At 36.0% G+C, this 27,333-nt stretch overlaps 1 protein-coding gene across 1 annotated transcript in view; it reads right to left on the reverse strand.

Moving 5' to 3' along the window:
* Nucleotides 1–27,333, reverse strand: part of BAIAP2L1 (BAR/IMD domain containing adaptor protein 2 like 1) — a 43,071-nt gene that overhangs the window by 5,059 nt on the left and 10,679 nt on the right. The window contains exons 3-12 of the mRNA XM_068422697.1: nt 25,236–25,322; nt 7,284–7,345; nt 7,112–7,183; nt 6,641–6,778; nt 5,141–5,293; nt 4,515–4,682; nt 3,597–3,744; nt 2,203–2,410; nt 1,818–1,895; nt 1,301–1,466 (exon numbers count right to left, since the gene is read on the reverse strand). Of these exons, the coding sequence (XP_068278798.1) occupies nt 1,301–1,466; nt 1,818–1,895; nt 2,203–2,410; nt 3,597–3,744; nt 4,515–4,682; nt 5,141–5,293; nt 6,641–6,778; nt 7,112–7,183; nt 7,284–7,345; nt 25,236–25,322 (1,280 nt within the window). The remainder of the gene's footprint in view (nt 1–1,300; nt 1,467–1,817; nt 1,896–2,202; nt 2,411–3,596; nt 3,745–4,514; nt 4,683–5,140; nt 5,294–6,640; nt 6,779–7,111; nt 7,184–7,283; nt 7,346–25,235; nt 25,323–27,333) is intronic.

Genomic DNA, 27,333 nt, shown 5'->3' on the forward strand with positions numbered 1-27,333 from the left:
AATATAACAAAGACCTGTTAACCCCCTCCAATGCCTAATATCTCTAAGTAAAAAATGCTGTAGATGATATACATCCTAGTAGTAGACTTAAATGAAAGAGGAGAGGAAGCTGCTTTGAAGATGACCATTGTTTCCTGATGCCTTTCCATTTTACTCGAGTACTGTTACAAATGTTCTGTCATCCTTTGACCTTAAATGGACTCTTTCACCATTAATCAAAATGTGATACAACAAACATTAATTAATTTTACTTCCATAAAGTACAAATTTACAAAGGCCACTTCAATTTCCTCTGTATGATTCAACAGATTACTTAGAAAACAAAAAAATGTGTCAAAAGGACAACCCAAAATTTGTTTCGGTGTTATATTGATATACAAAATATTTTAGTCCTACCAATAAATAATAAAATGTGAATTTTTTTAGCTACTGGCAGCCAGCTATAGGATTCCTGACTTCCGAGACGTTTACTATGGTACCTACTAACAGAACTGTGTGTCTTACTCTGGTACAGTCTCTCCATTTTAGCAGTGACAACTATATTTTTTTAATGTATATATAAAATAACAAAGTTTTTTGCCATCAAAATGTGATCCCTGCTTCAAGAGGCTTTTTGAAGAAAGTCTCAAAAACATTTATCGCTATTAATCACCTTCAGCAAAATATTTATTTAAACAAGCAGCGAGAAAAAGACTAGTAATTGCTTAATTTGATTAGTCTTTATTTTGAATCATTGTTTGAATGCTGACTTAATAGCAGAAATACTAGCTTTATATAGCATTATCTAGTCATAAAAATGTATTTCCACTCAGCTGTGGTTTTGCTGAATATAGACATCAGTTAGTACATCTATCCCTCAGCAACATACATCCACAAAAACCCCACTAACTTTCATGGGGTTGCATAAAGTATTCCTGAATACAGTTTATGCTGTTTTAAAACCCCTGTCCCACTACAGCTCTAAAATCACTTAAGATGATGGATGTGTACTACTGTCTGTGAGAATGTCTTTTCATGTTTCACAGATTCCATTCCCGAGAAGTTTGCTATGCAGAGTAAGTCTCCTAGTACTCTTAGTTATATCCCTGAACAATTCTTCTCCCTTCCTATTACTACAGATGGATTGAAATGCCAAAAACCCTGAAGACAGCTTCTGAAGACAGCTGCATCAAAGGGCTGCTGAAGTCAAGTACAAGTAGCTAAGGTAGAATATTCCAGGGCCTCATTTAAGAGCTCAGCGAAGTAGGTCAAGAAAAGTAAGCAGGGCAGAACATTTGGATCCATGCTATTGATTACTTACCAGACCTGCATTTTCTGGTCTGTCGGTTGGTGTTTTAACAGTAGTACCTTTGGAGGACTCCATTCTTTTATCTGTCTGGAAAGACCCCAGATAGTCTGGTGGTGGGAGGACAACCTCACCCTTTTCCACAAGATTTACAGAACTAATACTTCTGATTGGTGCAGGGCTGCAAGACAGAACCCAACAAATAACATTTTCAGTTCCTGTAATACATCTTTCTCACTTATCTTTAGCCCCAGGAAAGCACAAAACTGCACGAGCTGAAAGTTAATAAAGGCGTACAATCCCATTGGAGTTGGTGGGACTCTAAATTGTAAAGTTGGGGTGAAGTTAGCTCTTGGGTCTTTGTGTAACCATTACAACATGTTAATATAATCAAGGCATCATACTACAGACTGTTAGAAAGTATTTACTGTATATGTTACTGAACAACAAAGAATATGAGCAGAAAAACAACATTTTTAATAAAAGTTAGAGAAGGTGTGGGCATTTCTGTAAGTCCCACCCAAAATGTTACCTTGGCACTGGGACAAATGCTTTTTCTTCCGCTGGTTCTTCTAGTGGTCTAGTATACGATGATGGAAACCATCCTTTTCTGTAATGGGAAAGTTTTTCAATTTCATATTATATAAAATTTGAAAGATCTTTCAAAAGACAACAGTGGACAAGACAGTAGACTCAATGAACTGAGATTTAACTTCTAAAGACCCGATTTCTGGTGATACCAAATTAGTGTACAAAATTTCCCTAAAGTGCAGTGATTTACCTTAAAGGAAGACTCCAAGTGCCCAATGACAGCCAGCAAAAAAGGTGGAAAACCATTTACTAATATCTGCTAACAAAATCTGATGAGACACGTTTTTCCTTTGTGTTCAAATTGGGTAATATATTGATTATCTTACACTTTAGTTGAGTCATGTTCCCCGTAAAGCCAGCCGTCCTTTTCCTCAGCTACAAGAAGTGTGATGATATCCCCCTGTGCAAAGCTAAGCAACGTCTTGTTACTTCCAGCAGTATGTGGGAAGATTGTCTTTACTTTTTGCCTTTTCATTATATTTAGTCCTGTGGCAACAGAAGTTGAGCGCGATAAACTGGCATCATCTGAATTCTCTGTCAAAAAAAGAAAAAGCAAAAAAAGGCAAAATTAGCCACACACTAACAAAATTAAATACAATTAGTAGTCTGACAGGAAAAAAAGTAGATAAAGGAATAATCAAGTGCAGATCAGGTTCTGAGACTTTGTACTGCCTTGGTTTCAACTTAGCCACTTCTCAATTATCTGCCGATGTTTCTTATCACCATGAAGTTCTTAATAGCATGTGCATTTATATACACACCCCCATCACAATAAAGTTGAACCAACAAGCTTAAAGAGCTATGTAAGTTTTAACTTGCTACTTTCCTCTTTTGGCGTGAAAAATGCTAAATGTTCACAGCCATAAAAGACCTTTGGAAATGTTCCATTCTAAAGAAAAAAAGTAACTGTGTATAAAGTCCAAGATCCATTTTCAAATGTGCCTAGCACTCAACCTCAACTGAATCTATGAGAGCTGCAGATACTTGGCACTTTGCAGACACCAGATGTTTACTAGAAGACAACTTAAAGGAGGTCTCAAAATTGTGTGTTATTTGACCAGTACAATATATTGTAAATGCATTTTTAAGGAAGAGATGCTGGAATTGCTATTATCACATTGAAGAGTTCTGCATTTCTTATGTTGTGATCTAGGCTTAGGTTTTTTCCCTTCCTTCCCTATAGCACAGAAAGAAAAAAAAAAAGTCAATATATTAGATACTTAGAAAACACATCTTAATAGGATTTTACATGTCAGGAAAGAAGTACAAGCCTGTGCTCATTTTGTCCCATGTGCAGTCTTCCCTAACTGCTACACACCCTTAAAGGAAACCAAAGTGAGACACTAATAGTAGTTTATGTTTATTTGTGTACTGAAATAATAACTCAGATGTATCTTGTTCAAAATTATAGAACATATTCTTCTGTCGAGATTGGAAGTCATAAGAGCAGTTAAGCTGGGTTAATCAGGGACACACAGAAAGTGATTAAAATAGAATCTACCTATCCTGACCTGCATTCTACTGCAAACAATTCTTCTCTTCTTAGAACTCATATTTCTCCTGTTCAGTAACTTATATAAATACTTCGTAAAGACCATTTTCTACTCCTGTTTATGTCCTGGAATTCACATAATCATAGTGGTCAAGAAATCTGAAGATAACTTTGACCACTGTAGTATGTCATTTACACTTACATAGTTTGCAACAAAGTGACACTCACCTGCTGAATTACTTAGTTTTTCAGAAGATGTCTTTGGAGCCATCGCAGGATTGTTAAACATATCAACTAGGGGACTAGTGTACGCCCTACCTGCAGGAGCAGGGGAGACCTTTGACGCATTTTCATGAGGATAAAAATCAGTTCCAATCTAGAGTCACAAGAACAACAGTATCACAATACTGAGGAGACAGTGACAAGTTACTTGCAACATTAAATTCTAGAAAGCAATGCTTAAATATTCCCAAATGATACATATTTAGACCTGTCAAAGTCCTCATGTTCCTGTGAAATTGCTGATAGAACAGTTTGTAAGAGGCTTCTGTCCCTTGATAAACTTTTGTTAGTGGGAATGATATGGTAGCCTTTTTCCCCACCACAAATAGCACAGTTACATCTAGATAATATCCAGATTTTTTTTTTTTTTTTTAGAAGTTTACTAATATCATTTAGAAATTCAACAACTAATGGTGACACAACATACAGATAGGTAGAATTTAGAATTTAACCTGTACTCTAATACGCTAATAAGAATCATGGAGCGAAGAAGGAAAGAAAATAGAAAATAACATTGTGTTTATATTGAACTACTGAGTATGTACTTACTGTTACTTTCAGATAAGAATGTAGGAAATGGAACGGTTAGAACTAAAGTAGTCCTGAAGCTGGTCTCTGCAGAAAAAGTCTTAGGCACTCAGCTGAAAACTGAGCCTTGTCTGGATATGTGCTTCTGCCTACTCTACTGTGTATTCTTCCCATAGCAGAGCTTCAGTTTACTGATTTTGCTTTCACACCCAACCCCAGTCTATAATGAGGTACATTATAGACTTGATCCCAAATGCTGAGGTACAGAAGCAGCTAGTGAAGCCACTCTACTCCCATTTAAGAGAGAGAACCATTAACCATCAAAGAACAACATACCGTGGTATTTCTCTCTATCATTGGTGAAGGCTGTGGAGTTCCCGATATTGGAGTGGAACCCGGTGTCCTTATTTCATCTATCATCATTCTGACTTTTTCAGGCACTTTGGTGGCATCGCTACAGATTTCCTGCCACCCAGGCAGCTTGGATTTTAGGAAGTCCGCACACTGCATCCAAGTTTAAAAGGTACTTGTCAAAGATATGCTTTTTCATAACATTGCACAGACCTACTTGTTAATTTTCATTTTACCAAAATCATAACACCAGCAAAATGGAAGTCTTTGAAAAGATTTTTCTAAGTAATACCTCTTTGAAACAAATATGTTGTACAAAGAGACTGTCCTTTTTCAGGGTCAGATACTGGAAATATCTGATCATTCCATACTTTTTTTCTTAATATATTATTTTTCAAAAGTCACAGTAACCCTTTATTGTTGCTACAATACATTTAAGAGAATATTGCATTGTAAACATTTTCTACGAACTGATCACAACACTTGTCTGGCGCTACAGTGCTCCTTAGCTATTTATGGCAGTCTGATCTACATGCTGCAGGAGATACCTAAGATCTCCTATATGATTAGATTTCAGGAGTTTCATTTCTGTTTACACCCATGCCACTGACCTGAATGTGATAGAAGTGCATGTGCTGGGTAAAGCTGCAGTGCTTGTCAACCAGAAAACAGAATCTTCTTTTTTCTTCAAGGAGAGCTTCTCTACAGCCTTCTGCAATAAATCTCTGGATATCACTCTGTCGAGAGCTCACGGTTTCCAAATACTAAGGAAAAAAAAAATAATCACATACAGTCTGAGTTTTATTTGATACTATATCCAATTACTGAAGGAAACTCCAAAAGCCTTAGAAAAAGTTTTTGGAAAGGCAGGTGGAGTAGAGTGACTGCTTCCAAATCTTTCTCTTTTCATGCACACACTGAACTTCCCTGATCTCATCAGGTAAATGTATATTCTCCTTACAGGCAGTCATCTGTTTAGGGGGTGGGGGAAGTGACGCAAAACAAGAAACAGTCTTTTAGCCTCCAAATAAAGTGCTGCAGTAAATAAGAATATGGCATTAAAGCAGCAACTGTGCTGAGCAATTTTAAGGCCACAGATGTTCTAATTAAACTAATTACCTTCATCTGCTTCATAGTAGTTACATTTACTCTCAAAGCTATGATGAATCTCTGCTGGATTTTAGAGGGGAAAATGAGTCACTAAAAAGACTAAACTATATTTGTCTGAGGTTATGAGGATTCATGGCTAAACTGTGATTAAATGCTAATCCTTGAATTCTCAGTCCAATACCTTAAAAAGAAGAACTGTTATGAATGCAAGTTAAAAGATAAGGTAGTAAGAAATAGGAGCTAGTACGATTTATGTTTGCTGTACCTTGTTATAAACAAAGCTTTCTTTGAAAAAAAAATAAAATAGAACAATACAGAGAAAAAATGTTTACGCTAGCACGAAATAAAAATATTGTGCAAATAGAAATATCAACAGCAAGTATTTTCTGAGAGATACATGACAACCAGAATATGACTTACTATTTAAAATAAAGTTTTTCTTCATTGCCTTGCCATTTCTTATTTCGCCTCAAGATGGCAATGCTGTTTTAAGAGCAGTAGGAAAGGTAATAAGTGATAACAGCAGTTGGCATTTACCTACTTTCGGAAATTAATTCATGGCAAATTACTACTGAATTTGCATAGCATAGCCAACTCCCTGTGTAAACCTCTGCATAAAGGTGTAGTTACAGGGGTACTACAAAAATCAGTAGAGGTCAAGGGATGAAACCTAGAAACTGAGGCAGAGGTCTCTCAAGATGTACAGCAGAGCAGTCCAGAGCTTAATTTCAACTGGAATAAATACTCTAGGAGTGCCTTTAATATAAACCAACTTTGAGGAACCAAAAATGCATGTTCCTTGAAATTGTAGTGTTTCACTGTTGCCAAACAACTTACAGAGAAGTTGTGTGTATTAATGAATAACATTGCATATACAGAAATTGCAGTAAGCTTCAAAGTCAAGTTTTAAAAGACTCAGATGTGACCTGTAATAGCTCAACATTATCTGTTGACCAGTTCTCATACAAAGAAACAAATAACTTAAAAGACAATATACTGACCTCCATTTCTTTATGCTCGTATTTCATTACATTTCGTGCTCCTTGGCTTTTCCTTCTGATTTTTTTCAGCTCAGCCTGAGACTTCTCTAAAGAGTCTAATTTGCTTCTGTGTTCAGTTTGGTACCTCTTTAAAGTTGCCTGCAATCAAAGCATTTAAAACATCTCATAATGCACTCAGCCATGTAACTGGGTAAGTGACTAAAAAGCATTACCATAATCTATGAGGTATCGCTAATACACAACAAATGAGTTGGGCAATTGCCTTTCTCAACTTCAGTGTAAAAATGCTATTAAGCCATGCATTCGTTCCCTTTTAAACTCAAAATAAGCATGAACATTTTTGCCATGTTTATGTATCTAAAGTTCAATTCTAACATATTGATTAATTAACTGTTAGGGAACAATTTCTGAAAAATTCTTTGACTAGCAATAGATAAATTAAGTATGACTTTTAGAATTGAATGTACTTACATTCATATATTTTACATCCAGGTCTGTTTTCTTCTCCAGTTCAGATATAATTTCTTTATGAAATTTTTTGAACTTTAAAAGCAAATGAATGAAGGGTTATTAAAAATTCGCAAAAGTTAACTTATAATTTCAAAAAGAAAAATAAATTTTAAAAAGAAATTGTTTAACTTACACTCTCCTCTAGACTGTCATTAAGTTTCTTGTGTGTCCTTGAAATTTCTATGAGAACTTGGCCTGTTGATAAACATACAGCCATATTAGTTTCATAGAGTTCTGAAGTTTGTTAACAAAGAGCAGTAATAAAATATATTTAACTAACATATTTATTAACTAGAATATGTTTAAGAGGGATAGGAAATTTCTTGCTGTTGCTCATCACAGCAGTTTAAATAACTACCTAGATCTGGCCACAGACAAACTGAGAAGCTCATAAGTGATAGAATAGTTAATCATGCATTATTATGCAAAAGGGACATGGAGTGCCAGACAAAATAAACACTTCCTTCTCTCCAGAACAGCTCATATTGATTTAGTAACAGCCTCTTTTCTTGCCAAGTCAGAGAATAGCACACAAGAACTAGAGATAGTTGTTACTATCCAAATAGCTGCTATCCATCTTTTAATCTGAAAATTAAACTTTAATGTTTATTAACTAACTGCACCTTCAGAATTAACAAAGTAACCTTTCACATTCATCCCCAGCACACCTGCTAGAACAGATCTGATACCCATGCTGTTTTGTCAGCGATTACAGCCTGACTGTATGGCATTAACTAACAGCCAAGAATAGCAGATTTCTCAGCAGCTTCTCAACAGATCCTAAATATGCCCATTATGCTCTGCTGTCTTCCAGCACAAAGTTACACAGCTTACTTTTAACTGTGAGCAGTTAAAAGCTGGAGTGTTTCATTTTGCTTTAGGAGGGTATAGAGGAAAAATACCTCAGTCCTTTGGGTGTGGTTCTATGTGCAAACCAATGTAAACTGTGCCTGCTGTGGTCCTGCCCTGTATGCAGACAGCCACATCATCCTGCTCTGGATACAGATGGCCACATCATCCCCACTCCCTCTGCTCTGGCACTGACACACTGAGCGTGTGCCAGTCTTGTCTGAGAGATTGCAACATACTGCTGAGAAGAGTAGCTGGAAGTGTCCTGAAGTGCCCAGTTTGACTTCACCCAGATGAGACCTGCAGACAGTTACCAGCTCTCAACCAGGAGCTGTTACAAAAAACTGGCAGTGCTGGGGCCATGATCAGATTCCCAAATTGTCACATCTGAAAGGCTTGACTAGAGATGTGTTTTACTGTCATTTCATTTCCATGGCAAGAACAGCAGGTTGAGTTCCACAGCTGGTTCACAGGCATGCATCCTCCAGTAATCTATTCCTCAGTCACCCTTGCAGTTATCCCACCGTGAAGTATTTGCCATACAGGTGCTTGCAGTATTAAACCTGCAATAGTGCTGTCCTGAGGTACAGGCAGGCCTTATAGAGCCACACGATTCTGTAACTCTGATTACGTATCACCGGCAGAGCCACTGCATGGGACTGCTCTGTGTCCCCCCCTCCTATTTTTTACCTTATGCGATTCGCAGTTTCCTTTTTTCACAGGAGGAAAAGAAAAAAAAAAAGGATGCATGAACTGTTCAACATGCTGCTATACAAATCTTGTTTTCTACCATCCATATTCTTTGAGAAATCCTTCTGAGGTAGTCAGCAAAAACTTATCATCCTATAATGCTTCAGATCCTTCAGGTATACCAAAAAGCTCCCAAAAGGTACAGATAATTAAGAAGTTTGGCTAAATAAAATGAATGGCAGAACTTTTCATGAGATCTTTCTCATCATCTCCCCAGCCATCAAAACCTGTCTCCCTGTAGTGCGTGTTAGTGATTTGGTAACCTTCCCATATAACACAGATGCATTCCCATAGTGCCTGGGTATGTATTATCACCCTTCTCCATTCTTATCTGTCATTCTCAAGTTACAACATCTCAAAATTTTAGTTTCTTTGAAATAAGAACCATATCTCCTGTCGTGTGAAGCAGTATGACACAGCAGATCTTGAACTAAATAATGTAAAATGTGGGTCTGCATTATTGTTTATGGGGAAACATGAGGCAGTTCAGGAAGAAAACATGTGTGTCCTGACTTTTCAGGAATCCTTCTTCATGCCCCAGTCCCTACCTCTATATCTCTCCACACAACAGAATACAGGAGACTTGGAAGAAGGGATCAGAATACAATGAGACCAGTCAACTCCTTGGTTAGCAAGAAAAAGGAATTCACACTCAGATTAGTAGATGGGAGAGACAGAAGGGTGAGTTATTTTTTTAGATATATATATTGTTTTTCTGAGTCCTGTACAGCCTACAGACTGCTATGCTTTTTTTTTGTTCATATTTAAAGGTGCTAGTGAATACAGAAATACAAATACTATGAGAAGCGAGAGGTGCTATAGCAACTAGTGGCTCATATGCAATAGAAAAGTAAATACAATGTAGTTACATAAACACTTGAAGTAACAGACATGAGTAAGCCACCGTGTTATTTTAAGGCTGTAGAAGTGAATGCACTTTAGTCCATAGTGTTTCTGTTTCACCAAACAACTGAAAAGATACATTTTAGACTGTAACAGCCTTTTAAAATGAGGAGAATTTGTAAACGCTTACCTGCAACTTAAAAAGGAAAACACATGTTAAAAGAAATCAGGAAAAAAAAAAAATCTAGAAATACAAATAAAACTACAAAGTTTGTTTGGGTTTAAATATGCAGACTAGAAAGCTATTTGGGGAGTTATAGAAATTCAGGGTGAGTGTTGAAATGGCCCTCAAAATAACTGCCCTTAGAGATTTTTGTTCTTTTTAAAATGAATTTATTTTCCCTATTTGTAGAAGTACGTTCTGGGAATCTGCTCCCAAAGCAGCACACTTAGCTAATACTTGGCAACACTCACGCAGCCAACCCTGGCGTTCCAAGTCCTGACAGACATCCAACAACGTCGGGTATTGACTCAGCTCTCGCATCGCTTTTCACACTCCCTTCCTCTGGCCTGCCCTGCCACCACAGTGTAAACGCTCAATAAAACAACCCATTCACCTGGTGCGTCAAGAATGGAAAACCTGATGCTCGGAGGTTGTTATTTTTGTCTCACACAGCACTTGAACTGACTGCAGCCTTCGAGTCTTTAGGCTTTGAATGCTTGGTTAGAAACATGTTTTTTCATCTTTATTACAAAGAATACTGCCAAAACTTGTCCTGAAATGAAGAGAACTTTACACTTCCTTCTAAATGGTTTTGCTGAATTATTCTACGAGTTTATTTTAGTGTGTTCTAGAACACTTTTAAATAGTATTTTTAGATGTCAGTGGCTCTCTAATTGCATTTTCTTATTCTCTCAACCAAAGCCTCCCTGTATGCTGTGCATCGGGCAAACCCCATTTTATGCTGGAATCTCTGTACTGCCACCAGTAATCCACAGGCACCGTATGTACTGGCTCACCCATTTAACTTCCTCTTTTCATGTTCTGAGTCAACATTTTGAAAAGAACCCATAGTAAGTGCACGCTGACCTATTAAGATTTAAATTATAGTTTAAATTATAGGTCAGATTCTGCACTTAATAGAGAACATTTTTAAAGTGAACATATACCATGGTATTTTATTGCCAGTTTAAGATAATGAGTTAGCCACATTTTGATGTCCCTCCCAAACAAGTTTTATACAATGAGACAAGTTTTTGTAGAAGACTAATTCAAGGAAAGCAAAAACAACCCCTAGCCTACATACAACAGTGTCCAAGCAGAACGGAAATTGAACAATATTATATTTTGATTTTAATTACAACGGTGAATTCTAGAATAGCTCTAATAGACAATGGGTTACTCTGTATTAATAACAGCATAACCTAAGGCCAGGCTCTAGTGTTCAGTTATTATTAATCTTGTAAAAAGGCACAGAAAACTACTTAAGGTGAAGACAAACATGTATTTGTCACATCAACTAAAAATATTTTGCTATGCATTAGAGCTGCTCATGATCAGGTTTTATATATGAGAGCTCCTAATACACAATAACCAATTATTCACCTTGCCATCACTTACTGGCAAACCCCAACCCTATCAAACATAATGACATGACCAGAGTGCATGATAACAGACCACTTAAATCCAATTTGTGGCAGACATACTGTAAACTTGAACCAGTTTTAGGCATCATATTATGCAATGAATTAATAAACCAAAACCACTGGTCTTGATAATAAACATAACTATTAAAATACTTGCCTTTCAAAGCTACTTTTTTCTGCTTTCCATTCCCTCACACCCTGAAGGTGAAATCTTTGTGACTAAAAGAGTACAGGTACATTAAATATTGCCACATTTGTTTTAGAAAACAAAGACGTAGTTGTAAATGTTTATAGATACTTGTTCTGTTATTTTGCTGTTACCTTGTAAGTGCACTACAGGGAAGAGAAGAAACAATCTCTTTCAGATAGGGATTTTGGGGAAACATCTCAAATACCTTAAGTAACTTAAAATAAACCAAACATTTTCCATGTATGGTTCTTGAAACCATGCTGCATAATACAGCTATAATCTGAAATACGACCATGAACAGTAATGCCAAGTTCCATGGTAAATTTATTTGAGTTTCAAATAGGTTCAATGCACAGGTAGAAAGATCTTTTAAGCTGAAACTTCAGGAATTTGTGGAATATTTTTAGGCTTAACCAAGGCTGTTGGTTGTATCTGTATTTTCTATTGAGAAAATAAGACAGACTAGAATTCCATTAATGCTGTTGGTTTTGTTACCGAAAAAGAAAAAAAAAAATCACTAACCCAAAATGTGTAACAGTTATTTCTCCATACACAGCACCCCTGAGCAAGCAGACATCCTTAAAAGACTGTCTTCACAGTAGACGAAAAACAAGGAAAGCAATTTCTAACATAAATACTCATTGTAAGGCCAGAATACAGAACAACTGCAGCAGTTCCCCTCCAATCTCACTGCTCACACTGGGTGACTGTACTGGTTATTTATCTTTTTAGCTTATGTTGACTGTTCTTACGGATCAAAGACTAGAAGAATTAGTTCAAGTTCGAAACAAAAACGGAACTCAATCAATAGAGCTCTGTCATAAAAACAAATATTAACAGCTACCAACAAAATCACTTAAACTTTTAAAATACTAAATAGCTATATTACAATCAATAAAAGTATTAATTGCATCACCTTACTTGAAACGTACTTCAATTTTGTTTTATTTAGAGGAGGTCACTCTTGAAAAATTTCAAGTCTCTTAATAGACAGACTTTCTTAGATGTCTGGGAACGGACAAAGTGCTTAATTGTATCACTCATTTATCTCCTGTTGCCCTATTTTGCATTCAGGGTGGGTCTAGTAACTTCATGTCTTAGAGTGAAACCACATAATTATTTACATTAAACAAGGGAATGAAAGGCTGAGTCAAAGCTACAAATGGAGGCAATATAGTGCAAGTGTATTATTAGATGCCATTTCTGTCAAGATGCTCTCTTTTTTCCAAGTTACCCTCTGCCCAGAAGAAAGACATTCATGACAATGGAAAGTTAGAAACAAAGTCCTTTGAAGCCAACAGCCTCTGAAAGGTGGTAAAATAGAAAGTTTCAAAGGAATACAGTATAACAAATAAATATGATTGAACAAAACACCTGTTAAGCCTCAAATGCATTAAATTTATCATTCTTTCATAGGAAGGATTTATTGCAGAAGGATTTAATTGTGCAACAGATGCTTTAAAGAAGCAAAAAGCCTTAATGGAATTTAATGTGAAAGAATAAAATCATAAAGGACAAAGTAATGTAAAACTTCCCAAGCTCTAACTGTACATTGCTTCTAACACAATTTGTCCAGAATGCTTTAAAGCCACCCCCCCACACTTGTAGAATTAATACTAATATGCCCATAAATCAACAGGACTAGGTCGAGTCTGCCTTTCCTTACTGCATGAACGAACATGAAATACGAAGCAAGGAGTAAATCTCTCTGTAGTTAATTTTATAAAATGGCATTGACACATGACCATTCAATGCCATTTTATGAAGGTGACTGCAGAAGGTGAAGGGGAATAATAAAAAAAAAAAAGAATAAAACCTACATTAGAGAAAAGGGGAAGAGATTCCAGAGTATAAAGAAGTATTTTAAGTCCACTATACATGCTAGATGTAGTGCCCTGAAGCAGCACCTCCAAACAGATAGTTATGTTTTGCTAGAACAGCAAATAAATGAATACAATCTGTAAATAAAACAAAAATACAAGCAAGGAGAACTTCACATTCTAAATGGCATTCTCAGATCAATTCTTATTTTAAAATATGCAGAATTCTCACTAAGGCTGTGAACAAGAGATATGTTTCTGCAATATAACAAGCAAATAAGTTAATTAATTTAAAATAGATTAAACACAGGTTAGAGGAAATGAACAAAACCTCCACGACACAATGGCTGAAATTTGTGTATTCATGTACTAGTCCAGTAAAATAAAATCCAAAAGTGATATTGATTATAAACCATGAGGAATGCAACTGAACATTATGATATTATTGGACATGTAAAAATAAAATTTAAAGCTCCAACCTCATTTTGCAAAAAGTCATCTATGTCCATAACTTTGTACGCAGATAGGAGTTGCCATGAAGTCAGTGAACCTACTTCACAGCACTATACAGTTAAAGATATAAAAATGTCATCCTGTTAACAGATGTGTTGTCAAAGTTGTTTACATTAGGCTCCCACACAAAATAAACTGCAGCAATTATTCATTTAACATACAAATAGTCTCATGCTTTCAGCTCCCCTTTAACTATGTAAGCATTTTACATGAAGTTGCTTTCAAAGCATCACTTCTCATCTAAAGTTAGCTCACAATATTTCAAGTAATCATCTGAAACTGATTTAATGCTCAGAGTTAAGAAGTTTCAATTTCTCCATAGCTCATTTTTATCACTGTTTTTTTTCAGAAGTTCCATTACTTCTAAATGTTTTAAATCTTTTTAGATATTTTACAGTCTCATTGATACAGAAGAGATAAACAGTCTTCCAAAGTTCTTAAGACCCTGGAAGATGCCTAAGTCTAAGTATCTTGCCCTCATGTCCAGACAAAACCAGTAAGCAATAAATGGGATTGTACATTGTTGCTAATTTTGTGAGTTGGGCACCATGTGGTGATGAACTCAGTAGTGTTCTACTTTCTCCTTCTCACAGGGTTTCACTGCCTGCGTTACTCATAGGGCTCCCTAGTGAAAAAAAAAATATATTTAGCCCACGCACAGAGTTTTTATGTATGTTTGACAACAGTCAAAACTTCATCTGCTTGAAGTTAAAAATCAAGTGGGGGGATGGGGGGGAAAAGAGTAAAAAAAAAAAAAAAAAAAAAAAGAAAGAGTGCTACAGCCTCTGTTTTTATCCAGTCAACTAATTTCTTTCCAGCTACATCATAGCCAACATACTTTAACAGGAGTCCATAGCCATTTGAATCAGCAGAGACTACTTTCTAGGTATAACATACTTCTGTTGGAAGAAAAGGACCTTTTACCATTTTACTTTTACAGCAAATGCTGTACACTAAGTTCTATGCTTCCCAAAATATTTCCTTTGATATGTACATATTTGTATGTATATATATATATAGCATATACATACAAATATCTATCTAGCTATATCTCACCAACAGTCTGTTCCCTCTGCACCAGAGCCAAATAGCATCAGGGGCAAAACCAGAAAATAAAAATGGCAAGTAGCAGGCAGCCACTGCGATTTTCTCTTGGTCATCCTCTCTCCTAGCAAGCTTCTCAGACCCAGCCAGGAGCGTACGGCCAGCTGGATAAATTGCGCTGGTGGGACAGCTCAGCCGTGGCCACCACCTTCTCAAGGACCTCCGTCTTCTAGTCACAGGCTTATTATGTTGTGGAACTGGCTGGAAAAATGCATTCAGGACCAGTTATAAGATGATTGCTGGGATTTTACCCAAAATGAATTTGTATTTCTAAAGGGAAAAACAAAAAGCCTAACCACCAATTCTCAGCAGCTTAGCTGTATATTATTTGGAATAAAATTTGCTAGAACACATACTTGGCAATACTCTTTTTAACACTTCCCCATTGTTACGTTACACGGTGCTCTCAGCGTGAGGAATATAATCAAAGAATCCTGCTATTCAAAAATCATTTTCCTGTTTCATAATTAGACAAACAGTGAAGGGATAGAGCACAGTTCACTTCCACTGTAGTAGCCTAGCACCTCTTATTTATGATAGCATTTTCTTTTGTAGTTCAGGATCAAAATTGTGTAGTAATCTTTTCCTTGTCCTAAAACTTTGTTGATGATCATGTGAAAGAAAATAGTGTAAGACTGCATAATGAAGTACTTTTCCCAATACACAAGACAATTTAAGTTACTTGAATTGAAATTATTGTCTTTAAAACTTTGGAATATTTAAATATTAAAAGACACAAAGAACTCCTCAGCTCTTTACACCTCAGGAAGTCTATGACTGTTTATTAAAAAAGCCATATTCAGTTAAACCCAAGGATCAACTTGCTTTTTAAATATACTTTACTTTTAGACTAAAATTAATGCCAAATTCTTTCAGCTTGACACAAGTGATTTTAAAAAGTACTACAAAATTCATACCATGTACTACATACTATAAAGTGGACAAGAAACTGTTCATAAATTAGCTTTTCCCACATAAGATTTTACAAGAGTGAATACTTAAGAGATTAAGACAATTATAATTTCCAGTTACTCTGAGTCTGTTCTTGATGTGATGCTCCTATTTTACAATTTTAAGCAGAACAAAAATATTAGCTTACATTATATGTTGAAGAGGAATGTGACTTTATTATAGTTTTAGCAAAGTTCAGTCTGCTAGCCTAATTCCCCTTTCTCTCCCAAGCTGTTTTGATCTTAGTCAAAAAAATTCAGAGATTAGAATTTTTTAAACCTACTATATCATTGAACAAATGTTAATTAAGATGAAATATTCATCTTGTTTCAGATGATTGGTAAGCATAGTAACTAAATTTTAATGTTTAAACAAAGGAAAGGAAAAGCATATGCCACATAAATAATGCATGAAAAATAGTAAACTTGTTTTTCCACCTGTTACTCCATTACTAATATACATGAAGACTGCTGCGGGCATTTATTTTTTTACCCAAACACATAAAACCACAATATATTGATGTATGTATGTCAGAGACTGATCTTTCACAGGGCCTTGAAAGCCTTATATACAATAGCTTTTCATACTTGAGCTGCAATGGTGTTAAAGAAGTGACTTGTAATCCTTACACAAGTCAGGTGCAAAGAAATTCAGTTAGAATACAACCACAAGCCTGAACTTGCCTGTATGAAGCCCTGCTGGTTTTAGGCAGATTAGTTAGGGAAGATCATAGAATGCAGCTAAACTCCCGTTTTTCAGCAGGACTGGAACAAACAAATCATGCTAACAGCAAAACCTGAAGTTTTTTATGGGTTTCCAGTACTAGAGAGGATAAATATTTAAGTTATCGTTATAAATGTTACATGAAATTCACCAAAATGCAAGGAATCAATGCTATTTTTATTACAGCACTTCGGAACTGCCACCAAGTTTCCCAATGTTAGCACTGTCCCAAAAAAAAAAAAAAAAAAAAAAAAAAGAAAAGTCCACACCCAAATTGAGCCGAAAGTTTTGATAAAAGTCTTTTTCTTAGAAGTCTAAGACAACTGGTGAACTGGTGGTCCCCCTGCCCCAGCTCCTTAGGAATGTTAGTGACATCTACAACTGATACTGGATTTTTTTTTTTTTGTTTAGAAATAATTCATCAGGAAGAGCTGACTGTACACACAAAATATAGTTAGACTTTCAGTTAAAGGATTTACAATAGTTACATACATATATGATGTAATTTTCTTGCAATGTTGTAATTTACTTTCCATTTTCCATCTGTTTCTCTCACTGAAAAGACAACTAAGTATATTTTCTATAAATAGGCTCTCAGGCTTATTTCTTTGCCAACAGACATACTCAGGGTGACAGTGAAGAAAAACTGATTGCTAAGCTTCAGCTGAGAGCTAACAGCCTCCTGCCTTCTGTACCTTGTGACTGTCCTATGTTTGGGTAAGTTCAGAGAGCTGCCGGGGAACACACACCTGCCAGGCACACAGAAAGCCAGTTCTCACACTTCCAAATTACTCTTTTCTAGACAGACGCTAGCCACAACCTAGAAAACATTGCATGTACACGCAGGTGAAGTTCAGGGCATCCTTTCCAGGGTTTCCACTGCAAGATGAAAGATGTCTTTGCTACCTATGAGACTCATGTGAAAGGTAACTGTTCCAATATAGTCAGAAAGTCTTTCAGGATGCCCTTCATGGTATTTTCACTATTTCCTCAGGCCTTTGAGGCATAGCATGAAGATATCAATTAAGTACATACTCACTGTAGGCGTTTTGAATATATAATTTTTCCCTCAAGTGTGTATGGTCACATGTATCATGATGGATGTTCTGTGCTAAACTCCAGAATCATTGCACACAAGTAGGTGTGCTTACAGCAGCAAACGCACAGACACGTGCACTGGTGTCACAGCTAACTACAACTAGCGATGCATCACAAGGAACAGTCCTGCCAGTGCCACTTATGAACTGTTAAGTTAACCACCCTGAGAAATTCAGGGCTATATACTCTGAGTGTTATATCCATATCTTATCACTGACTAAAATCAGGAAAAAAAAAAAAAAATCAGCTTCCGTTTACAGGTTGCTGCAAGAAAAAAAAAAAGGAATAAAATAGTGAAATTGACTGAAAAATATGACCAATTATCTAGAATTTAATCTAAAAAATAACTGGAAAAATATCACTAAAGTCCTATGAATATCTGTCGTCTTTTCTTCCCCTGGTGCTAGTATTCTGCAACATCAGTGCCCTGCAATTGTTCTCAGAGAGCCTTGTGTATTTTCATATTCTATTCCTCTCTTCAGTCATTTCTAGAAACAGAAAATTTGCACCTTATCTGGAAGTCTTCATAACAGAAGTTACAACAACATGACTGGATACAGAACAAACTTTTTTTGGATAGTCTTGTAAGAACAAGCTGCAATATCCATTTTTAACCATTTATATTCTTTATGTTTAATAACAAACCCACCTCTTGTTCACTCCATTTCTTGGTAGGAGCATTTCTGTTTTATATTTTAGATTATAGAACTTAATAACCAAAAGATCTTAAGCTAACGACTGTTTGTTTGGCTTCATTGTATGATGCCACCTGACCCCTCATTGTCCAGGACATGCTTTGCAGCAACCTTCTCCATCCATTATTTATAGCTTTGTGATTTTTGTTTGTTAATTATGGTTCTGGATATCAACATGGTAACAGGTTTCTCTTGCCTTCCTTTTTGGTTTATTAATAGCACAGTGCCAAGTATTCCCCACCGTTCACCGTTCATGAACACTGACTCGCAGCAGCCTTTGTCAGACCATTGGCAGGGCACGTGCTTATGAATATCTGAATAGTTAAATTGATTTATAAATCGGTGAATATATACAGCTTCCCATAGCTCTGCAAGAGATGGTCAGGCAAATTATTAGATGTGGAGTTAAGTTGTTCATATTTAAGAATCTAAGACTGAAGTTTTTCCTTCTTCCAGCAGACTTTTATCAGAAGTTTACATGTAGAATACTGAACATCAGATGCCACAGTACTAATTCTAGAGAAAAAATAATTGTCAGTATGATTGTTTGGCTCACTTTAACCTTATAAATGATGTTGAAAAGTAGAACAATGAACAGCAGGAAATTTCCACTAATTCAGTTACTGTTTTCATCACTAGAAATGTATCTAGAAAGGCTGGCTTATCTCCTGGCTTTCTTATAGCGGATTGGAGGTTTATGTAGCACAAATGCAGAATGTTATTGTAAAACTAGAAGATACTAAACCTCACTCCTAAAAAACCCACACTGCTACTTTGTATTTCCTTTTCAAGGTAGCTCTCTGTGTACTTTCCTTTTAGAGGAAAAGAATGGAGTGGCTTCTTCCAATGCAATTTCATTACAAATATAGTAGAAGAGTGTTTTATTAATGCTCCATAGGAAAAGCTGGCTGGTTATACTAACTACTGAAACGGCAGTCTCTAAGCTCATTTCCCAGAAGTTTCCACCAGATGAGGTGCTAAAGGGGTTCTGTAGTTGCTGGCACACTTCACTTGCCTTTCCTATCCAACATAATCTATTCCAAAAGCTGAACATTTATAATAGAGACATGACTGATGCAGTAAGAAAGATGGGACAAGATGACAGATCTCTTTTCTTTAGTTTAAACAAGCTGGTGAAGGGAAGGGTGCTAGGTGTCATCTTCCTAAGACAAGTGAAATAGGATTCCAGCTGAAGGGGTCAATTTATATGCTGAAGTAAGCCAACAACTCTGCCCCCCTGCCTCCCCCCCGCCCCTTTTTTTTTTTGTTAATTGAAGTGCAACTAGCTACATTAATCCTAAACAATGGAATTTACTTTTTCTGCTTGGTGTTCTCAATTATGAGGGGAACACTGACATGCTGTATCACAGAAGTCGCAAGAGAGCTGTAGCTTTGAAAAGTACCCGCTCAAGTGGCAATTGTACTTATTAATCAGGAAGGAAATAGACAGTTTTGAATGACAAATGCTTGCAAGATAGTGTTTTAAAAATATGGTATTGCCTTACATTACAGTCTGATTGAAATTTTTCAGCAAGCAGGTATGTTCTTTTTAGCAAAATAAGAATTTTCCAATTCAGTTCCAAAAATTTTTCTATATGAGTCGGCCACTTAAAGCTCACAGTTTCTGATATAGAAAATCTCTCATTTCTGCAAATAGAGATGAGGAGAGAGAGAAAAGTCCATAGAGTTTCTCTTAATTGCAAATGTAAAATGAAGTATTTATCTCTGAAAGAAAAAATTCAGTTAGAACTCTCTTTAGATTGAACTTCACACTACTAATTATATTAGTATTAAATTTACATTATTATCAGATTATTGTTAGTTTGCTTTAATAAAAGCTAGAAAACAGTTACCAAAGGATCTCTATGATCCTGTTAGATGTTAACTTAAGAGCTCTAACTTACTAGCTTACTCATACAGATTCTTAAGAAATGCTAACTATTGGATAAATTGCAGGCCTATTCACTCATTAGCTTATTCTCTTAGATGACTGATGGCTTATCAACCTTGACTCTCAAACTTATAGGGCTCTCAAAAAAAGGAAACATGCACATAAAGAACCTCTGCCCCCAGTCATCCATATCATAGTATTACCTATTACACATGCTCTATTAGTATGTGTATTCCTAGATCACAAAAAATGGAGATTTTGTATTTGACAAGGCATGACAAAGTTGTGGAGACAATTACACCTCTTTATCAGTAAACCTGCGTTTTGTGAATACATTCAAAAATAGGATCTTTTAGACCCTAAGATCATCCTTTCTTTTGTGCATGAGAGGAATATCAAGTTCAGGGCTCATCCTCTGTCAGGAAAGAATTCCACTTACTATGCGCACCATTAGAAGTTTGTTTGTTTTTTTTTTTTTTTCCTCCCCACCTCTCCCTGTCTTAGGACTACCACAACACAGAGCAATCTTTTAGTTCAGCACTTGCTTCTCTAGATTACCTGTAGTTGTTTTTAACCAGAAAATTTCTCCTGAAAAGAACCCAAATTTTTCCAAATTCTTCCATTTCAGACTATAGATGAGCATAAGCTTTTGCATACCTGTTTCCAGATAAGTTTTAACAGAAGGGGACTATGAAAGAAATAAGCCTATAACACAGAGGAATCTTTAAAAAAATTATCAGTCTTGGTTAGATTAAAGAAGAGATTTTGTCTCCTCTGATCTTCCTTTTAACATGCTCAACTTCTGCAGTTTAGTTCCATTGGTCAAGATCATGCAATGTAATATTTTTCTTACAATTTGGCTTTTTATAGTTTACAAGCAGGGAATAGTTTACACTTATTAGTTCTTGAGCAAGGAGCTGTAGGTACAGTCCCATAATATAATTGTGGCGACTGCTATAGATACCGTTGCCACACAACAAACAAACTGGGAATTTACACCCACAATATAATAAATGAGTTGTAGCTGCAATAGCTGGCAGGTGCTGAAGAGGATAGTTGGGAAGATATGAGAAAGAGTATTCAGTGAGTGAGCAGGAAGTAACTTCCTGATCCCTTGAGCAAGTGAAGGCTACAAAGACAGCCTATGTTACTCGAAGAGAGAGTTTATTAAAATTATAAGCACTAAAAATCAGTAAGACAAAACCTCATACACCCATATTTTGGGCAAGACAAAAGATTAGCAACACTCTACCAGTGGTATAGTATTTACATGAAATTATTTTTAGTGGATTATTGAAACACAACATTTTATCGTGCTGATGTGGTATGTAGAAATTTGAGTAGTATGAAATCTTAACTTTTTTAAACATGCAGTTTCTTGTTTCCTATCTTTTCTTCCTAGTGGGATTTCCAAAAGGTGCCTAAGATATGCAAATTCCATATTGCAGAATAACTTGAACTACATAAATTCAGGTTATGTTCCCAAATGCTCATAGCCAAGTCTGAGGGACTACAAGCTTAGAAACTTAGGGAAATAAAAAATTAGAAAGAATGTTGACCTAAATCAACTTCTCCCTTATTCATAAGGATTGTATTATGAATGCAGTATATTCTTCTACTTCCTCAACTTTCTCATATTAAGTTATTCTGTATTAAAATAATTCAGAGTGCTTCAACCAGACTTGAAAGATACAGCTACTTAGTACAAAAGCTCTGAATCAGCTGGAATATCCAGATTTCCCTTTCATTCTCATTTCCCTCTTCTGCTCCAACCTCATTCAACAGAGCAAACCACTTTCTGGCATTTTTACTTCATTTCTTGCCCCACTTCTCTGCCCTCTATGCATTTCACCATCTACTTCCAAAATTTTCTTCCCTATTTCTTTTCCATTTCTGTTTCTACCCTGCCCGTGGGGTTGGTATCCATTTTACTGTCTCATTACAGGAAGACATGTTCAGTGTTTTCTTCTAAGAAGGAAAGACTGACTGTGTTTTTGATACAAATCTTTACATTACACTTGGCAGTAAATATGCTCTAGGTCACCCAGCAGGTTTGGGTTTGAACTGTAAAATGACTCAGTGCAATATTCCAGTAAAGATTCTCCATAAATTCGAAAGAATATTGTGTTTTAGCAGTCTGAGCCTTGTAGTCCTTTCGTAATTAAGAAGTTTAATGCAACACGACTCAATTTAGAATAAGACGTTATTTTTCATCTGCCACTACTAAAGGTGAAGTTGCTGCAGGGAACACCCGAAACCTTGGTTCCTGCCTCATTCCTCCGTTCATTATTCAGAAAACTAATTTTAATACAAACTGTATCTGCAAAAATTACAGCTTGATTTGCTAACTATTGGAGAAAGGGGGAAAGGGGGGAATCTTGTTCTAACACCTTTTACAGCAAAAACATACCTAGTGGCTGATTGGCGACACACAAGGCTAATGGAGGAGGCATGTACATTTAAGATGAGTCAAAGATAATTAATTGGCAGATATGCTTTCCCTTCATTTATGCTGTAGATGATACAATGAGGTAAAAAGTCAGCACTGTGGATTTCTGGCTACTATGAAGTCTTGCCATCCATAAGCCAGTTGTCCTGATTGTGGTCAAATTGGTAAGCCATGGTGGGGGTTGGGGCTTGTTTGTTTTTATACAAATTAGTTTCAAGCATTAGTTTAAATATTTACTTTGGATGTTTCAAATTCTTATTACTCATATGAGAACATTTACATTTTCTGGTTGTCCAAAGACCTGAACACTGGAAATCCAGACCACAGTACCTCAACTTGTGCTTAAATATTAAAGCATTCCAAAATGCTTTAGAACTTGGTCATTGTTGGTTTATCTAACTCATTGCGAAGAGCCAGGATAATGTCTTAATATTAAAAATATAATGAACTCCTACTGACATCTGTGGGAATGTTGCTACTGATTTCAGTTAATACAGGATACAGGAAGAGGCCTTATATTATAATTTTAAACAAGGGAAAAGTAAAAAGTTAGAAATATTCCAAACATCAGATTTGGTTAGGGATAACATGCACACATAAAAGGATGGAAATCGCTCCTCCCTGCTTCTTTGCCAGTCACCTTTAGACTGTTGCTCTTATAAAACAAGCTAGGGTGTCAGCTCACTTGATGCTCAAGAGAATACAGTCCAGAAAAGCAGATCACAGGCATATCACAAAACTTATCACTACTGAGCTCTTTTTTGGCAAAGATAACAGAAGTATTATGCATGATAGCACTGTTAGTGGCCAGTAACATGTCTTTTGGCAAGTCTAAAAGAACTCACAGTAGAGACAGTTCCACAGTGGGCTGGGCCTACAGTAACTCCACTGGGGTTAATCAGGTCTGCAAACGAGCAAATCACAGCAAAGTCTGATCTAGTCTTTACACATCTAATACTGCTCAGCATGCATCTTAATATTTTTAATACACTAAAAGGTGCAGTAAATTATTTTTTTTCTTTTTAAGCAAAGATACTTCTAGAGACATCTGGGGTGCATCATATTCTTTGCTAAATAGGTCCATGTTGTAGCTCAGCTTCAGAACTATTAAGACTTTTTCAAGAAAATGCAAATAATCTCTCACAGACTCCTAACCACATTATCCTGCCTTTTCCAATGTTCATTGACTTTCCTTATCTCTAAAGTAAGTATTCTATTGAGAGTATGCTGGAAGAAATCCAGAGTTGCTGTTTTCCTTAAGAAGAAAAGATTTTTCTGCAGTAACAATTTAAAATAATTATGGTTCTGTTGGTATTTTTAGAAGACTGCATGGTTACTGCTTTTAACTTTCTCATACTTTTGTGCTATAGTATGAAACTAGCAACTCTCCTTCCTGTAAACAACCTGCAAAGCAAATACAGAAAGCACTGCATTAGGACTGTTTGCTTTGTACTGTTTGCTGTTCTGCCGCTCCCAACTTTCAACACAACGTTAACACTCACACAGAAGAGGTTCCAGAACAAATCATAAAAACGTATGCAGGCACATAGAACCAGTGGTCACCATTCAAGGAAAGTCTTTCCCCTCAATTCTGCTTCAGCAGAATCATTAAAAAAACATTTACTAAAACCATCCTTTTTAATCAGCTGAATTAGCATACTATTGTGAGTTAGACAAGCAGATGCATGTTACATCATTGAAAAGTCCTACATTGCCCATAATCAGAAGTTCAGAGACAAGACACTTTATCAAGCTATTTTTGTCAAAAAGCAAATGAAGGCTTTAAACAAAGGTTTCCTCTTTACAGTAGAGTTCCTGTTTCTTTGTTTTGTAGTGATGTTAGAATCTTTTGTCAGAAATATTATAAACACGTCGATGACAACTTCACTTCTGTAGGCTGAGCAGTATCATTTCAATGCTAGCCAAAGGAGTCCAAAACTAAGTACTGATGATGCCCTTTCAAAATTATTTTCAGGAAAGTACAGAATTTGGATCATTTTACATTAACGTAAGTGTACTGCATCTTTGTCGCTACAGTTTCTCTTTCAAAAGCTCAACTAGAAAATAATGTGTCTGAGAACTTTTAGTGATATACTTGATCAAAAATAGTGAAGTAGAACTGAACTCTTCACAATGGAACTCATCCGGAAAATTGTTTTAGTTTAGAACTGCTGTCATACACTAGATTCCTCACACCAATGTTCTGTTGCAGAAATATTTCAACATTCATCTCTGTACTAAAAATCAAGCTACATCTTTTTCCATATTTATTTATTATAGAATTATGTGAACTTAAAAAAAATACATGCTTTTGAATGCATAGGCAGAAATATATTCACAAAAGTAAAAGAAAAGAAAGATTTTGTCAGAACATTATAAGTGTCTTGGGAAATAATGTACCTTAAGGAATCTAATCCCTTCCATCTATGTGTTATTTAAGAGTAAAACACACTTTTTCCAATCCTTCTCTGCTTCACATTAGTTCTGTGAACTGCCAGCAGGAAAACAAAAATAGAGTTTATATTTTGAAGTAGTTTAAAAAAAAAATGAGATTTCACTTACCTAATTCTTTAGAAACTGGAGAATCAGCCGATATATCCCCAATCTTTGCAAGGCTATCATAGTATGCTCTTCCAGCCACTACCATAGCTTGTGGGGGGGAAAGGAAGGGGGGAAAAAAAAAAGGTGTTAAAAAAAAAATCAAAGTATTTTCCACTTTCATTAATCTATCATCCTATGAAATTTAGTAATCCAGGGCATATGGTAAGAGAGGATTACATGGCAATAAGGAAATCCTGCTATCCAGGAAAGTTACACAAGTCCCTGTGCTACCTGCTAATTTGTGAAACCAAGTGATAAGACAGAACACCAGAATATATTAATGAAGTTTCAGCCTGTTATTTAGTTCCAACTTCCATGCATATCCAGAAGCAATTAGAATCCACTGGGTAGGTTTAGCCATAAGCTGTTGGTCAGGACATAACAAAATCCCTTGGTGTAGATAAAACTGCTGGAAAAAAGCAAAATGCAATCCCCAGCTTACTAGGAATGCCAAGGTCTCTGCCCTGTATTGGCCAGCCAGACCACTGGTCCAAGAAGTGGCTACTGGCCATGAGACAGTGGACCTATAGCTGAAACAAGGAGACATGGAGCCTTTCAAAAGCAAATCATCATTTGCTGTTTAGGTTAGCTGAAAAAGTAACTCGCTTCAAAAAAAGCTACGATGATGTATTTAAAAGAAAAGTGAAATGTGAAAGGTTCGATACGTCTGATACAGCCACTGCTAAAAGTTACCATCATGGATAACACCGTACAGTCACACTGCAATGACAAATATGATTTCTTGTCAAAACAATACATTGAAATCTGAGGATCCCACATATAAACATCAACTTTTCCACTTTAAGGAAATTTTAGGCTTAAATGCTAAATCTTCAAAAATTAAGTCTCTGAAAGATGATGTTCAGATTATGGAGATAATCCACTTGACAGTCTTTTCTCAATTTTCAACATACTATCAATGTTCCCGAGATTATTATAAACTACATTGTTCAGCAACTTAGTGAGCTTAAATTTTGGAAGACCTCTGGTTTATTGGACAGACATGGAAAATTAGCATTGATATATACAATTTCTGCATAGAGTTATTTTGACACTCCAGGAAAGTGTCTGTTTTTATCTTTGTCACTGAACTCAGGATGGCAGAGAAATCTGTATTCCAAATACTTTAAGCAATAAAAATCTCAGGCAACAGGCGCATCTAACGTTTAAGAAACCTGAAGGTTTAACATTCCTGACTAAAGAGACAGGACAGTTCCCACCCTTTTATTGTTTTAGCTCGATTCCAGTTTTACAGGAACCAATAAGCTTTTAATATATATCACTGCAGTTTCAGTTATTCTTAGTTAATCATTTCCTGGTTATAGCTGATTTAAACAGCAAATCCAGTTTTGCTAGAATGAACACGGAAACATCAAGATTCAAACTGCAGTGAGGCCAGTAGTGAGAAACACTGTACATATGTAGTAGATGTACACCACGCCATCGTTGCCTTGCATCTTCACAGTATCTAGAACTGATCTGCACACTACAAAAAGAAATACAAAGGACAAACTGGCAAGGTTTTATTGTAAAAGGTAGTGAAAATTACTTACTGAAGTAAGTCTTCATGATTTTTTTTGTAGTAGTACGTTTTTAACCTAAAGTAGAAGCCAAGCAGACTCGCACTGGCAATTGTCAATTATAGTATTTGAGGTCTGTATTTTGTAGTTTTTACTAGCAAAGGTGACATCTTTGGTTACCTAACAGTAGGTTCACTGAGAAGCCTGAAACTCTTCCAAATGAAACAAACATTCTTTTCAAGGCTCTTTTGCATTAGACAAGAGTAATTTCTGTCTAAGCTGCATCTCATAGTTGCTCTATATTCAAAGTTTCTGAACAGAATTATTATACTGGTGCTACTGATGGAGCAGTATGTCACCCATACGTGACGATTTTATGCTATTCCAACTCTTTCTATCTAATGTTTTCTAAAGATAGCCCCAAGTCAATCTTTATCCCAATACAGGCACTTAAAAAAAAAAAAAGGTGTGATTCAAGATAAATCAAGAAATCCACTTGTACAGTCTCTTCACCAGTCCTATAGCTAGTAAACTACTTC

Source organism: Nyctibius grandis, chromosome Z (assembly GCF_013368605.1).
Source record: "Nyctibius grandis isolate bNycGra1 chromosome Z, bNycGra1.pri, whole genome shotgun sequence".
NCBI classification, from domain to species: Eukaryota; Metazoa; Chordata; class Aves; order Nyctibiiformes; family Nyctibiidae; genus Nyctibius; species Nyctibius grandis.